Consider the following 16,225-nt stretch of genomic DNA (forward strand, 5'->3'; position numbering starts at 1 on the left):
TTCCTTTCCTTTAATGTTACTGCTACCATCTCAGGGTCTTGACAGAGTCCTTTCTTCTATGAGTTAAAGAACTAAAAGGTTGGGGGAAAAAATCTCATGTGCCGTGTAGTAGTAAGGAAATTCTCAAACATAGCAGAGGAAGCCTCCTTCCTTCCTTCCTTCTTTCCTTCCTTCCTTCCTTCCTTCCTTCCTTCCTTCCTTCCTTCCTTCCTTCCTTCCTTCCTTGTTGAGATGGGGTTCTATGTAATTCTGGCTGTCCTTGAACTCACAGAGATCCACTTACATCTGCCTCTCAAGTGCTGAGATTAAAGACGTACACCCCCAAGTCTGCCCCAGGAGCCTTTTTCTTGAGATTTTTCAGCTTCCACCCTGGTCCATCTCGCAGTGCTTTCTGGGCCTCCTCATAAGGGTTCTTTCCAGAGGCCACTAGTTAGCTTCCTGGTGACCACTCCAGGGGAGGAGCCTGCCCACACTTTGTTGGTAGTGGCTGGGTGAGAAACAAGGACAGCTGACAGAACTGGGCTACCCCAACAGTCCTGGACCAAAGAGGGCCTTGAAGAAAGGTCGTGACCCTTTTGGTGCATGTCCTGACATGTCCCACAAGGCCTGTCTGAGGGAGCTGTCACACCTGGACCTTTGGGCCCCAGCTTCTGTCAGGAGAGCCTCTTATAGAGCCAAAGCGGGGATACCTCTGCCAGAGTGATGGCAGAAGGCCCTGGGCAGTTGTTGGGGCAAACAGACCTGGAGCCATCCTCTTGGGGCCTTCCTGTGAGTCAGGGTCATTCTCACTGTCCTCCTGGCCTGAACGCTGGTGGCTTCTGGAAGGTTCTCCTTCCCTCACAACTTCTCCTTCTTCCCTCCTGTGGCAGAGCTCCGCCTGGAAGGCAACTACCTCCATCGCCTCCCCAACGAGGTCAGCAGCCTCCAGCACCTCAAGGCCATTGACCTGTCCCGGAACCAGTTTCAGGACTTCCCAGAGCAGCTGACCGCCTTGCCTGAACTGGAGACGATCAACCTGGAGGAGAATGAGATTGTGGGTGAGTATGGCTGCTGCTGTCCGAGGCTTTGCAGAGGGCAGAGCGCTGGGATTTACTTTTTGTGAACATAAGGGAGGCTCGACTTTGCAGGGCCAAGACACCTAAACAGACAGTGAGTCTGGGAAGATCACCGCGTCACAGCCCTGCCACCTGCCAGGTGCTAGCTCAGATACACACTTCCGCCAGCAGCCTGGGCTTTCCCCATAGCACAGCCCTGAACTACTCAGGGCAGCGTGGGCCTCACGCCCCATCTCTCTAGATCTTCATAGCTACCCTCAACTGACTGCAGTCCGCTTCCATCGTCAGCCCCGTTACACTGAGCCCTACTTGAGTCTTCTCTCTTCCCAGTAAGTGGCAGGAGCCACAAGCCGACCATGCTCAGAACAGTCACTCAGGGCCCCCACCATGAGGAAGCGTCAGCGCAGTACCTCGCTGTCACACCAGGACCTCACAGAACTGAGTGTCCTCTTCAGCTAGGAGCCTGACGTTCCCCAGAGAGAGCAGATGCTCACTGTTCTCTCTGTGTCCTCAGCTCCTTGGCTCTTAACTCCACTGGCCCCGTCTCACCCTCTCACTCTGCCTCTATCATTATGGCTGTTCCAACGTCAGCCACGTTACCTGCAAGTGTTTTTGTGGTCCTTTCTGCCTCTTGATTAAAGGCAATGGCCTTTGAAGTGGTTCAGGCTGCAGCAGGGGAATGCCTTGTGCTCAATACTTGCCTTGTGTGGTAGTCAGTGCCTGAATATCCAGGATGCTATGGACAGGTTGCGAAGAGGTGAAACCAGCTGACCTTTTCAGTTCTCAGTCTATTGTTTTGTTATTGTTGTTCTTTAATTTTTAATTACATGTATTTATTTAGTGTGTGTGTGTGTGTGTGTGTGTGTGTGTGCGCGCGCGCGCGTGCGTGCACGCACGCGTACGCACGTGCATGCTGGCTGCAGATTGTCCAGGAGGTCAGAGGGCAGCCTGAGGAAATCAGTTCTCTAGGTCTCCCCCAGTTTGTGCACACTGGGGATTGAACTCAGGTCATCAGGCTTGGCAAGTTCCTCCACCAGCTGAGCCATCTCACTGGCCCCTGAATCTGTTCTTTGATCATTGAGTCAAATGAGCTCCTAAGTGTTACAGGAGACCATTAGATTGCATGGAGAGACTGCGCAAGAAAAATTATGAACCTCAGCCCGGTGTCTGTGGTGAGATCCCTGCTGCTGGCCCCAGAGAAACCTTTGGCCATGGGCACTCCCAAGGCCTGGGGTCCCTGAGCAGTCTGGCCTGAGCTGACTCACCAGTCACTTGGTCCTCTGTACTGTCTCTAAGCAAATAGAGCATCCCCAGGGTGCCCTCTCTCTGTGATGTCCCCTTCTGGACCACCCGAATCACCCAAGCTGTGCTGAGCTCTGTCTCATAGTCTCAGCACTGCCTTCTTCTTACTCCTCAGTTCCCCTGCCTCTGCTTCTTCTTGCAGTGGATTCAAGTCAGCCAGCCGTCAGGCAAGGGCTCCTGTGGTCAGTGCCGAATACAGAGCTGAGCAGCTCTGATATGTGGTCAGTGGCCACCTGATTCTCGGGTCATCTTTGGCTATCCCAGAAGGTGGTCAGAGACAAGGAAAAAGAGCTTCGCTTCAAAGCCTGGGAGTAGACTAAATATCTGTGCTGGCTAATGTGACTGTCACTAAGTCAAGCAAAACCAGGGGTCCAGGCACTTTGATTTTTCCTCTCCCTCAGGGTTGACAGTGTCCCCCAGCAGGGCAGTGCCACAGCAAGGACAGGCAACCTTGACTCATTGTGAGCGCTCTACATCTCTGCCTTCTTGTGAGGTGACAGTAATAGCTTGTCACTTGTGCTCACAGCTCACCAAGTCCACGACGCACATCCTCACTCGACACACGGAGAAACTGAGGCTCTAAGAGGTCCACCTAGCCTTTGTGACCAAGTTCATATTGTACACTTGGCCCAGTAAAAGGGACCTCAGTGCCTAGGCTGTTTCCTAGTAGTTTAAGCCCTAGTCAGAGGCTAGTGCTGGGAGATACAGAGATGCCAGGGTGGGGAGGGAGCTGTTTCTCTCCCGCAAAGACCCCTGGTTGTCCCCAAGCAGCAGCTGCTCTCGAGGTGCCCAGTTAACCTCAGGTAGCCAGCAGACTGCAGGAGACTTGTTCTCATCCAGAGAGAGGGGATGGGCTGAGGCAGCCATCTTACCCTGCTGAGTTGCCCCAATTCCCCTCCCCCTGGTTCATTCTGGCTTCCCAGTGGCTGCTTTGCTTCCAGATCAGTGGGAAGGCCATCCCACATCCTTTATAGCCCTTCTGGAGTAAGACAAGCCCCAGGGTAGGAGTGGGGGGCTGTCACCAGTGAACACACGCATCCTTCAGTAGGTAGAGCTTTGTACCGTTTGCCAGCTACAGCTCGTCTCCCACAGGATTGGAATTGCAGTCAGAGCTTGGGATGTCTTCAAAGTGATTTATTTCCTCTTAGAACTTTAAAACGGTGCTGGAAAAAAAAATAAAGCCAAATTTTTTTATGAAAAATATTTTTTTTAAAAAAACTTTTGCCATGGAATTTTTATTGCATTTATTTACTTTATGAGGGTTGGGGCATGAGCCCAGGTGCATACGAAGAGGTCAGGGAACAACCTAGAAGTTGGTTCTTGGCACATCTTTAATCCCAGTGTTTGGGAAGTAGAGACAGGCAGATCTCTGTATTCGAGACCAGCCTGGTTTACATAGTGAGTTCCAGGACAACTGGGACTGTATATAGAGAGAACCTGTCTCCAAAAAGAAAGAAAGAAAGTGATTCTCTCTTCCACCCTGTGGGTCCTGGAGATCAAACTCAGGTTGTTAGATTTGGAGGCAAGCCCAGAACCTTTACCCCCTGAGCCATCTTGTCCACCCCAGAAATAGCTTTGCGATTTCTGGGTTACTGGAAAAGCTTCTACTCAGCAGGCAGTGTGAGCTTTGAGCCAGCTGTAAGTTTTTGGAGGGACCCCCCCATCCCCACCCCTGAAGGACTTCCTCTCACCAAGCCTCCTATCTGGGCCCTAGAAGACTAATATTTGTAGCATCCATGGTCAACCCACCCACCCCGTTCTCACAGCTAGTGGTACCATCCAGTTCTGCTCCACACTTTGGGCTGTTCTGGGGTGAAAGGAAGAGTCGGGGGACCATTTCATGTAGAGAAGATGTCCAGGACCCTCTGCAGAGCATGCCATGCGGGAGGACACTTCTGTTTGCTTCCTGAGGCCCAGGATGGGGTGCCATCTGTCCTTGGTGTTTTCTGATGCCTGCATGTCCTCAGGCATCATAGCTGTGAGGCACTGGCTGCACAGACAGCCTCTGGTCTGCGACCCTGCTTTCTCTGTGCTGTCCCCTCTGCTGCAGCCGCCTGCCCTGCTACCCCCGTGGGCACTGCGTGTGGCACCTGCAGCTTACTGGCTAGAAAGCACAACCAAAATCAGAGCAGGGATCTGGAAGCCTCAGAGTGCCTCTAACATCCCCAGGACCACGTTAGGCTGATTATTTCAGTAACAGGCAGTAATCCACTGGGGAGCTATAATGGCAAATTAGTGGGTTGAGACCAGCAATTTTTTAATAGAGTAGAAAATATCAGGGTACTTTACACGAAGCACGGTACATTGTTACTTTGTGACTTTTAATTTCAGTTTTACTGTGTGTACACTCAGGTGTCTGTTTGGGGTCGTGGTGCAAAACTGCGTTTCTTAACCATGGTCAAAATAAAAACCACCAGGGCTGTCAAGACGTCATGTGCTTGCTACCCAAGCTGGTGGGAACCTGGCCACCTGCGTTTAATATGGGGAGCCCACATAGAAGAAGAAGAAGGAGAATACCAACTTGACCGGATCTTCCTTGAAGCAGAGCATAGTGGCAGACGCGTTTAGTCTCAGCATTTGGGGGAGGCAGAGACAGGCAGGTTCAAAGCCACCCTGGTCTACATAGTAAGTTCCAGGACAGCCAGGGCTATCTAAAAACAAACAAAACAATGACAAAAAGTTGTCCTTTGGCTTCTTGGCATAGATGCACATAATACTATTAAATCAAATATTAAATAATAATTAATAGTAACCTACCCAAAGACACTTCAGTAAGTAGTTTTTACAGAGAACAGAACCTCTGTTCTCAGCCAGCTTGGCCACCAGTTCCCACCCTCCAGCCCATGTTTCCTGCTGTATCATACAACCTTGGCCGCTGTTATCCTGTAACTCCTCTTGGGTCTTAGTCTAGAAGATCTTTTGTGTCTTAGTCCCCTCTCTGCAGCGGCCAGATTCCCCAGAGCCTAAACACCTGGATCAGTTGGACAGGAAGCGGAGCAGGTGGAGGGGCTGCCTCCTTTACTCCCTCTCTTCCCTGCCCCTTGGTGCTTCCCATACAGATGGGAAGTCTCTGGATTTTGGGGAGCATGGTTGTTTGTTGTGGTGGGGGATGAGCGTTGGTGGCTTACGAGTATTTGTTCAATGCCAGCCATGGTGGCACACGCTTTTAATCCTAGCACTTGAGAGGCAGAAGCGGTTTGAGGCCAACTTGGTCTACAAAGTGAGGTCCAGGACAGCCAGGGGTGTTACACAGAAAAACCCTGTCTCAAAACAAACAAGCAAAGAGTATTTGTCCAAACCAGCCACCTAAAAATCTATGAGGTTTAAGGTGGTCCCTCTGTTTTCCAAACCAGAAAGTACCAGCCGTCAGTGGGATTCCATAGGGGACAGGTACCAGGGCCCTTGAGGTTACCAGCCCTGCAGAGATGATCGGGTCCCTTGCAGAGCTTACACGTGACCTCTCATGTACTCAGCCGGCTCTCAATGTAACATGTAAGTGAGTGTGAATGCCGAGTGCATGGCCGTTACACCACATTGTATAGGGAATAGCAACAAGAAAATTCTGCATGTGCGCAGTACAAACATGGTTTCCTAATTTCCAGCTGTGGCTGGTTGGGTTGTTCAGTGGAGAATAAACATAGAGGGAGGACCGACTGCCTGTGAAGGCTTGTTAAGTATTTATGAACAAAACTGCTTGTGGGGGGAATACAGTTTCTGGAGAGGCAGGGGCTTCTCGTCCTGACCTCGCAGCTTGCAGGTGTTAGTGTGGGCAAATACCAGCTACACTGCTGGGAAGGACATAGCCCCCAGGGGAGGGGCGGATATGCTGGGACCCAGAGTGCAGGGGACCCTGTAGAACGAGTGGCTGTCCTTGTACTTTTAGGGACAGGATTCCCAGAATGCTCCAGAGAGGGCTTCTGAGGAGGTGACATGGTCAGTCTGACTGTGAGCAGTGACGTGGGTTCATGCCAGGGTGCCAGTCCCATGAGTCAGCCTTCCCGTCTCAGGAAGCTGCATGTCCATGGCAGATCAGAGGAGCCCAGATCATTACATTCACGTGGTGAGCGCTCGCTGCTGCCTGCCAATTCAGAGCTGGAGTGTGTGGGGGTGAGGAGGAAATCACACGTTTCAACGACTTCATTTTGCTAAGCAGGAGGCTCCCACTTCAGTTTAGAATTTGGCTTTCCATGACCCTCAATTCTGGTGTTGTTTTGCACCCACACTGTTCCAGAGAGCAAAGGTGCATAGGAAAATCCATTCTTGTTGAAGACTTAGTAAATAGCCAGGCTTGATGGCGTGCCTGTAATTCCAGCACTTGGGAGGTAGTTCAAGGTCATTCGCAGCTACGGGATGAATTCCAGGCCATCTTGAACCACAGGAGACCCCATCTCCATTCCCTCACACAAAAAAGGAATTTAAAAGCAGGAGCTGGGACTGGAGCTTAGTGGCCTACGGTTTGCCTGGTGCTTGAGGCCTGCATTCAAAATTCTGTTCCTCAGAACTGCAAGTACCTTCACCTGCAGTGTCAGCCGCTTTTATGTCAACTCAACACAAGCTAGAGTCACCTGAGAGGAGGAAACCTTAACTAAGAAAACGCCTCCAAAAGATCTGGCTGTAGGCAAGCTTGGTAGGCATTTTCTTAATTAGTGATCGATGTAGGAGGACCCAAGCCACTGTGAGTGTGTCTACCTCTAGGCAGGTGGTCCTGGGTTCTATAAGAAAGCAGACTGAGCAAGCCATGAGGAGCAAGCCAGTAAGCAGCACCCCTCCAAGGCCTCTGCATCAGCTCCTGCCTCCAGGTTCCTATCCTGTTTGAGTTCCCATCCTGGCTTCCTTTGGTGATGAACAACGATGTGGAAGTGTAAGGCGAAGAAACCCTTTCCTCCAAGGTTGATTTGGCCGTGGTGTTTCATGACAGTAATAGTAACCCAAACTAAGACATCCGCTGATTCATCTCACCATTCCCCAACCCTCACACCACCCTGTGTTTGAAGCAGGGTCTCTCAGTACTCTGGAAGTAGGCTAGACTGGCTGTCTCTACCTCCCCATCACTGGGATTACAAGCATGTTGGAGGGGTTGCCCTAGGGAGAAGGCTCAGTGGTCAAGAGCACTAGCTGTTCTCCCAGAGGACCCAGGTTTGATTCTCAGCACCCACATGACAGCTCACAAACTGAAATCCAGTTCCTTGGCAACTGATGCTGCCTTCTGACCTCCACAGGCACTGCATGCAAGTGTCGCACAGACAAGTGTGCAGGCAACATACCCAAACACATGAAATAAAATAAATGTTTAAAAAAATAATAGTAAAAACAGGTATGCCTATGCCAGCACTAGGGGCTGAACTGAGGTTCTCATGCTTGAAAAAAAAGTGTCCACAGCTCCCTGCCTGTCACTTATTGATGGTAGGAAAGAAGATGGATGGGGACCTGAAGGTCTGTGTTTGACTCCCGCTTTTGCCATTTACTCTGTGAAGTCATTGGACTAAAGGCAGAGACTCCATTTTCTCATCTGAAGATAAGAAGCCGGGGTGGGGGGGGGGTCCTTGTCCTCACAGCCCTCTTTAGAAAATGATGGACATTGGGCCAGCAAGATGGCTTAGTGGACAGAGGCTCTCGGCACCCGGGCCTGAGGACTGGAATTTGATCCCTAGGGCTCACACAGTGGAAGGAGAGAAGCAGCTTTCCCAGGTTATCCTCTGACGCTTGCATGCACGCTGTGGTGTGCACAAACATGTGGTATATACATGCACGTAAGATAAACAAAAATGTTTAAGAAAAATAAGGAGCTGGAAAGTTGACTCAACCATGGAGAGTACTTGTTGCTCGAACACCAGGTTCAATTCCTTGCACCCACATGGTGGCTTCCAGCCATCTGTAACACCAGTTCCAAGAGATCCAGCACCCTCTTCTGACCTCCGTAGGCATTAGGCATACACATGGTGCACATACAAATGCAGGCATAATACTCCAGCACATTAACAATAAATCTTTAAAAAAAAATTAAAGCCGGGTGGTGGTGGCTCACGCCTTTAATCCCAGCACTCAAGAGGCAGAGGCAGGCAGATCTTTGTGTGTTAGAGGCCAGCCTGGTCTACAAGAGCTAGTTCCAGGACAGCTAAGACTGTTACACAGGAAAAGCCAAAAAAAAATAAAAAAAAAAAAACAAGGACGTATGTGTACATAGAGCCTTATCTAATTTGCTTTTTGAGACAAATTCTTAAATTTTGATCCCTGCATAGCCTTCCCTGTATGATCCTGGGGCCGGAATTATAGACATGCATCATCACATCTAGCCGTAGCGTTTTCTAAAGTATAAAGTTTCTCCATGAACTTTCAGTAGCTTGTCTCCTATGTAATTGTATATTCGCAGGGGCCCTTTCAGCCCTGACTGGCAAATGATAGCTCCTGGTTGTAAACCTCCTTCCCACCTCGTGTCCGTCTGTTGTCCCAGACACCTGTGTGGGAAGTACACAAACAGAAACCACCAAGGGCACTTCAAGTCAAAGGCGGGGGGGGGGGGGTGTCTGTGGGAACTCGGACACTTGCAGAAGTATCTTAGGCTGTAGTAGTAGCAGTAGGCTGGACGGCCATCAGCCACCCTTAGGTCAGCACTGGGCGGGAGAGGAGAGGTGCTTCAGATAACACGGTGCCTCTCATCATCAGGAAGGCAAGAACTGCTGGGTGTGACATTATCTCTGTCTAGTGGTAGAACCTTTGCCTAGTCTGTCTGAGCCCCTCGGATCCAATCCCTGGTGCTGGAGGAAGGAAAGAATGTGTATGAATACGGAGAACAAGAGGCTGTAGGACAACTGGTTGAACTCAAGCCCTTCTACAAGACCTTGTGAGGTCAGTGGGTGACAGTTGCACTGGGCAGGGCTCTGGCATCCGAGACAGAACCTGACACCCTGCTAATTGCTGCAACATTGATTGCCAAACCTAACTGCCAGTGTTCAAGGAAATGTAGGGTTTTTTTTTTTTTTCCTTCTTCCAGGTTTGTTCAATGTGTGGGTGTCACCATTTCCTCCGGTGACTAGAACAATAGATTAAATGAGTTCATTGTGTCTCGCTGACAGGCAGGAAGCTGTCTGTTCCAAAGTGGAGGCCGCGGCCTGTAAGGTAATGCAAGGTCAAACAAAGGCTTGTAGATTGTAACCATGATGTCTTAATTACTTTTCTGTTGCTGTGGAGAGACACCCATGATCGAGGCAGCGTATGAAAGAAAACATTTCCTGGGGCTTAGCATTCCAGAGGGTGACAGTTCATGATCATCATGGCAGGGAGCATGGCAGCAGGCAGATGGACGGCATGGTGCTGGAGCAGTACCTGAGAGCTTACATCCTGAGCCACACAGCATGAGAGGAGAAGAAGAGCGAACTAGAATGGTGTGGGCTTGGAAACCCCAAAGCCCCCTCCTACTGAAACCCCTCCTCCAACAAGGCCACACCTCCTAATCCTTCCCAAAGGTTCACCAAGTGATGATCAGACATTCAATATATGAGCCTACCAGGATCATTATTTAAACCACCACATATGGACCGTTGGAGTGAGGCCAACAATCCTAGTGAGTTGTCCAAGGTCACACAGTGACCTTGCTCTAACTGAAAATTAGAGCCAGGACAGATGGCACTCAGCTGTCGGCAACCAACAGTCTCTTGGCATGAGGGTCACGTCTTCTTGCCTCACCAAATATACAGAAGGGATCGAAAGCCAGGGAGACAGCTCAGTGAAGTGCTTCCCCATGCAAGCATGAGGACCTGAGTTCGATCCCCAACTCACAGAAAAAAAAGGAAGCTGGGCATGGGCAGGTGAGGTGGCTTCTGGGGTAAAGGTAGTGCTAGGCCTGGTGACCCAACTATGATGATGCTAGGACCCAACTATGATGATGCTAGGCCTGGGGACCCAACTATGATGATGCTAGGACCCAACTATGATGATGCTAGGCCTGGTGACCTGAGTGAGATCATCAGATCATTTCTATCAACATGGCAGAAGGAGAGAACCAACTGCCGTATGTTATCCTCTGACCTCTGCACAGATGTATGTGTGTGCACACTCACCCACATGTTCACACACACACACACACACACACACACAAGATCAAGTTGAGATCAACGTTGATATGCATGTAACCCCAGTATTGGGGAGGTGGAGACAGGCAGGTCCCTGGCACCAGCCAGCATGGATATAGTTGGTTTGGTTGTTGTTTTTACTCTTTGGGGGCCTGCTGCTACCCAGCTCTCAAATAAATACACCGAGACTTATTCTTACTTATGAATGCGCAGCCTTAGCTTGACTTGTTTCCAGCCAGCTTTTCTAACTTCAATGATCTTGTTTCTCTCTAACTACATTTTGCCTCTAGGCTTTTTACTTTTCTTTATTCTATTATGTCTTTATTTCCTTCTTGCTCTGTGGCTGACTTTGTAGCTGGATGGCTGACCCCTGATATCGTCCTCCCTCTCCTGTTTATTCTGTCTGCCTAGTGGTCCTGCCTATCCCTCTCCTGCCTAGCTGTTGGCCGCTCAGCTCTTTATTAGACTAATCAGGTGTTTTAGACAGACAGAGTAGCACAGCTTTACAGAGTTAAACAAATGCAGCATAAAAGAATGCAACACATCTTTGCATCATTAAACAAATGTTCCACGGCATAAACAAATGTAATACGTCTTCAACAAATAGTCCCTGGCACCTGGCATATTTGATGAGCTCTAGGCCAGTAAGAGACGCTGTTTCAAAAACTAAGGTAGACAGCACCTAAAGAATGTCCCCCCAAAGATTGTCATCTGGCCTCCAGCTGTACACATGTGTACCCAGACACACAGACGATTGAAAAACAAAGTGGAGATTGGAGATGGCATCTTAGCATTGGAGAAGGGGGCATGGTCATGGTGCCCAGCTTCCAATCCTGGCAAAGATTTGGCCAGGCAGAGACCCTTGGTCTGGCATGTCTGAAAGGGCAAAAGCAAACTCTGGCCCTTCCCTCTTGCCCCTGCATCTCCTAGCCTGCCTCAGAGAAATGGAACTGTCTTCCTGGGCCTGGGTTTGGAATTTTCCCTGATTTTTCCAGACTCCTCGCTGCCTGGTGCCTGCGCAGAAGCATTCCAGTACCTGGGAAGGATGGCATGTCCTCTCAGGCGGTAGGTGCCAGTGTGCACAACAGGCACACTCCCCTCTTCCACCTGGCATCTGCAAAGCTGTGCATTGTCTGTGGACATCAAACGGTTGGGACAGGCATGGATTGTGCCAGCAGAGAGCTCACTGAACAGACAGTACGGGGCGGGGGGGGGGCATCTGCTGGCCACAGCTGTGGAATCAACAAACGGGTTTCAATAGCAGTTAGTAAAAAGAAGTCCTGGTTCTCGGGCCCAGGCAGAGAGAAGATCCTATTTGTGGCCCTGACACTGCACAGGTTCAACCACAAGGGACTAGCAAGGCCATGTCTAGGCAGAATACCTTTCACACTAGTCTCTGCCCAAATGGCCTTGTCTGTGCTGGCTACCACATGGTGAAGCCTTGATAGGCAGCACCCTCCAGTTAGCCAGGATCCTGGTGGCACTTCACTAGCAGCACACTGGCACGTCTTTGAAGTGTTCTTCCCAACACTTGTTTAAACTGGAATGAAGGCTTGCACAAGCTAGGAGTGTCGCTCATTTGGTAGAGTGCTTGCCTAGCTTGTACAGAGCCCGAGGTTTGATCCCCAGCACCCCATAAACTAGGTGTTATGACATCCACCTGTCGTCTCAGCCCTTGGAAAGCGGAGGCAGGGGATCAGAAATTCAAGGTTATCTTTGGTTATATAGTGAGTTCCTTATGCTCCACTTACCCACCAGTCTCCCAACTGTAGCCTACTACCCTTGGCTCTACCTAGAGTTGCTGGAGGGCTGTGATGGTCTGGGGCGTTAAGGCCAGCCTCGCAAGGATGTCTACTCAGGGCAGAAGCAGCTTGTTGGTGTCACAGACATGGGTCTAGGCAGGGTATGTTAATTTTGTTCCAGACACTGAGCTGAGACTCAAAGAAATTCAAATCTTTCCATTCCTGTGGGGCTCTTGGCATCATGGGTGTTTGTCAGTTCTCCACTTAAATGTTTTCTGAGAACTTATCAAGGATGCTCTTATTTAATCCCCACTCGAACTTTGTGGAACAAAGTGTTGGTCACGCCATCTGGACAGGGCAAGGGTTCTAACCCAGGCTCCATCGTGTCGGTCCTGCCAGCACTTTGTACAGGAATAGGGGAGTTTTCCACGGACCTCTGCCACCGAGAGTCCTGGGAACGTTGTGGTCCAACACAGAACTGAGTGGTTGAAAGGAAACTCCGATGGGGTGGGGAGAGTATGAAAGGCTCTCTCCCAAGGCACATCCTGCCTGCCCCTGCTTGTTCAGTCCCACACAGGGAGGCAGCATCGCAGCACGGACGCGCCCTGTATCTCTAGCCGCTTCTCACGAATTGTCACCAAGAAAAGAGGTGGTGCCCACACTAGCCGTACATTCTCATCCTCCAATGAGCTTTTAAGCACATCTAAGTCCCGACCATATCCGCCACCAATTAAATTAGAATCTCTGCTGATGGAATTCTGATTCGTGATTTTTTAGAACTCTCTAGATGAGGCTGAGGCGATGGCTCAGTTGATAAAGCATGTGCTAAGCAAGTGTGAGAGCCTGAATCCCAAGCATCAGGACCCACATAAAGCCAAAGGTGGTTGTGCGGCACATCTGTAATCCCGGCACATCTGCAAAGAGGTGGAAGTTTGAGACAGGAGAATCCCGGAAGCTCATTTGCTGATGCGTGGGCGTGCACACACATATATATATTAGAAAATAAATAGGTAAAATGCTCCAGATGATTCCAGCGTGCAGGCAAGATTGGAGCTGAGCTAAACCAGATCCTCCCTGTCAGTAAGCACCCTTCTGCCCAGACATGGGGTCTTTTCTACTTGGAAACACACATAAATCTAGACAAAACTTCATTTTGGCCTCTGGAAAAGCTGTAACTGCCCTCCTCAAAACCCCTGGGTAGATGTGTAACTCAGGACAAGAACAATAGCCCAGTCCTGGGAGCTACTATTTTGCTGGAGGACAGCTGAGTTGGGTTCTGGTTCCTCAGAACCACCTTCCGGAACCCAGCCTTGGTGCTCTGCTGCCCCCCAACCCCCGAACTCCCTGCCTCGGTTACTGCTCTCAGCCGGTTCCTGCTCTCAGCCTGTGTCCCGCCCACCTGTCTAGGCATTTTGCTCTGACAGCCCCATCATGCAGTTCCAGCCCTCCAGTTAGAGGCCAGTGCTGCCAAGGGAGGGAGTGGCAGACACTAGAGAGACAGAAATTGTTGCTCTTTCTAAGGCCCTCTCTAAGAGTATCTGAACCAGAGCCCTGGAGGGTTGGGGTTGGCCAGATCGGAGTGAAGATAGCCGCTAGCCTACGATTTGGGTTCATCATCCCCTTGACACCAGAGGCCGGCTGTTATTTCTAAGGAGAACTGTTGTGATCAGACTTGATTGCATGTCAGACCTGAGTACAAAGAAATCTTGAAGGAAAGGCAGTGTGACTAGTGGCCTTCCGCAATTGCCCGATTATCACACCAGCCTCTGGTGAGGAGGGGAGGATAGAAGCCGGGCCTTTTCTGTTTTTCTTCCTTTCTAGCTGATGGTTCTGACAGGTTGTGTATGTGTGTGGGTAGGAGACTAGTCTAGGTTTGTTACGGAGTCTTAAAACACCGCAGGCTTCTTTCCTGTGCCCACCACACACCACCCCTCCGTGGCTCTCTCTTCCCTAGAAAACAGTTTATGGTCCTCTTAATGTCCCTGTGGCCCCACCCAATAGACTTTGAGGTAGATGAGATATTTCAAAACCAGGCACAGTGGCACGCAGCACATTCTTGTAACCCCAGCCTTTGAGAAATGGAAGCCTTAGGGAGTTTCTGGTCATTCTCGGCTACTCAGTAAGCCTGAGGCAAACACGAGCTACCTGAGACCCCCCTCAAAGTACACACAGGGACTGGAGAAATGGCTCAGTCAGAAAACTGGTTTCCTTGCATTCATGGGAACCTGATTTCAGATCCACAGCACCCGTCTAAAGAGCCACACATGGCTGTCCTGGTTTGCTTTCTCTTGCTGTGATAAACACCATGACCAGAAGCTATTTGGGGAGGAAAAGATATATTTTAGCTTACAAGTTACATTCTAAAGTGAAGGGAAGCCATGACAGGGCTCGTAGGAGGAGTCTGAAGCAGAAACCAAGGAGCAAACAGTCCAGGCCCTCCTGCCTAGGGATGGTGCCTCCCACAGTGGGCCGGACCCTCCTTTATCAACAATGACTCAAGAAGATGCTCCACAAAGATGCTCATGGGCCAGTCTAATGGAAGTGATTCCCCGAGTGAGGTCCCCTCTTTCCAGGTGTGTCAAGTTGACGGTCAACATTGCTGTCACATGGTCTGAGGAAGCAGAGACAGGCGCCCTAAGACTCACTGGCCAGCCTGCCTAGCTAAATGCGGGACTTTCAGGTTCGGTGGGAGACCTTGTCTCTAAACATGAGGTGAGAGCCACAGAGCAAGATGTTAACCTCTGGCTTCTCCATGCATGTGCATGCACACACATACATAAACACATACACACCACAGGTCTGGTGGTCTGTAATCTCCTGAGCAAGGCTTAAACAAGAGAATCATGTTTCCAAGGCCTGTTTGGGTAGGCTCTACAGGCGAAATTCGCTGTGTCGCCTTGTATGAGGCTGACTGGAAGATGGGGTCTCAAGTCCTGGTCTCTTCAGTAGCAGGGTTAGAACTCCATATCACACATAGCCTCCCAAATCCCTCAATATGAGGGATTGACTGAGACCAGCTCTGTGCTTATCCCAGAAGGCAGTGACTATTCTATTCCAGTTGGCTTCCTGCCTAGAGCACTGGGAAGATGGGAGAGGCTTAGTTACTCTGTTCTCTGGCTTCCATCCAGCCACTAGCACAGCCTGAGGAACATGAGTGTGGCCCAGATGCAGTCCTGTTCCAGGCACCATTCCGTGGCCCTGCTGGGTCACCTGAGTTCATCTGCTCGTCTGTGGCGTTTTGCGTGGGATGACATCCTTCATCTTACTTGGTTTGGTTTCTAGGCATCAAGAGCTGCTATGATGCTCAGATGTGAAGCAAGGCCCCCGCTTCTGGCCAGCCTGGATTCCCAGGAATCTAAAGTCTTTCTGGATGCACTAACCTCTAATTAACTCTGCTGGGAATTCACCGCCCCTCATCACTTCCCTGGGCCCCCAGTCCCCTCCGCCTCCTCCTCCTCCTCCTCGCATCCTTTTGGGCCACAGGGGAGGGGTCGCAGAGATGATGAACATTGCTCAGGGGATGGTATTTACCATTTCGCCTCTCATCTGGTCCCACTGCATCAAACAACTATCAGTCAATAGCGCTAATGAACCACAAGACGAAGTCAGGCTGACTTCAGGGCAGTGATGTCTGTAAATTCTGCCCACTTGGGTGCTGCCCTGACTAATTACCCAAACCTCCAATCGATAGACAGAGCGTAGGGAGGTCCTCAACACTTTGAGCATCAGGGAGGGCAGCAGAGCGTTTGTCCTGATCTGGGTCTTTCTCTGCAAGGTTTGTTAAGTCTTTGATTACAGTCCCCACCTAGGACACGGAGCTTTGCAAAAGAAGCTTGTGTCCAGCTCCCTTCCACACACTAGTGGACCGTGAGGAACTTAAGAGACTCTCTCAGGTTTTTGCTCAGTATGTATCCCAGACTGGCCTCAAAGTCCTGATACCTTAGACCTTCTTTCTTTTGTGACATACAGGGTCCCATGTAGCCTAGGGTGGCCTGACCAGAGGTTCCTTAAACTTCTGATTCTCCTGATTCCACCTCCAAAATACGAAAGTTACAGG

At 50.2% G+C, this 16,225-nt stretch overlaps 1 protein-coding gene across 9 annotated transcripts in view; it reads left to right on the forward strand.

Annotated features, from left to right (window-relative positions):
- Positions 1 to 16,225, forward strand: part of Lrrc20 (leucine rich repeat containing 20) — a 127,624-nt gene that overhangs the window by 96,477 nt on the left and 14,922 nt on the right. For all 9 annotated transcript variants that reach the window (XM_087898154.1, XM_087898155.1, XM_085679689.2 and 6 more), the window contains one exon: positions 870 to 1,037. In XM_087898154.1, the coding sequence (XP_087754280.1) occupies positions 870 to 1,037 (168 nt within the window). The remainder of the gene's footprint in view (positions 1 to 869; positions 1,038 to 16,225) is intronic.

The sequence above is a fragment of the Myodes glareolus genome, chromosome 18 (assembly GCF_982192425.1).
Source record: "Myodes glareolus chromosome 18, mMyoGla1.1, whole genome shotgun sequence".
NCBI lineage: Eukaryota > Metazoa > Chordata > Mammalia > Rodentia > Cricetidae > Myodes > Myodes glareolus.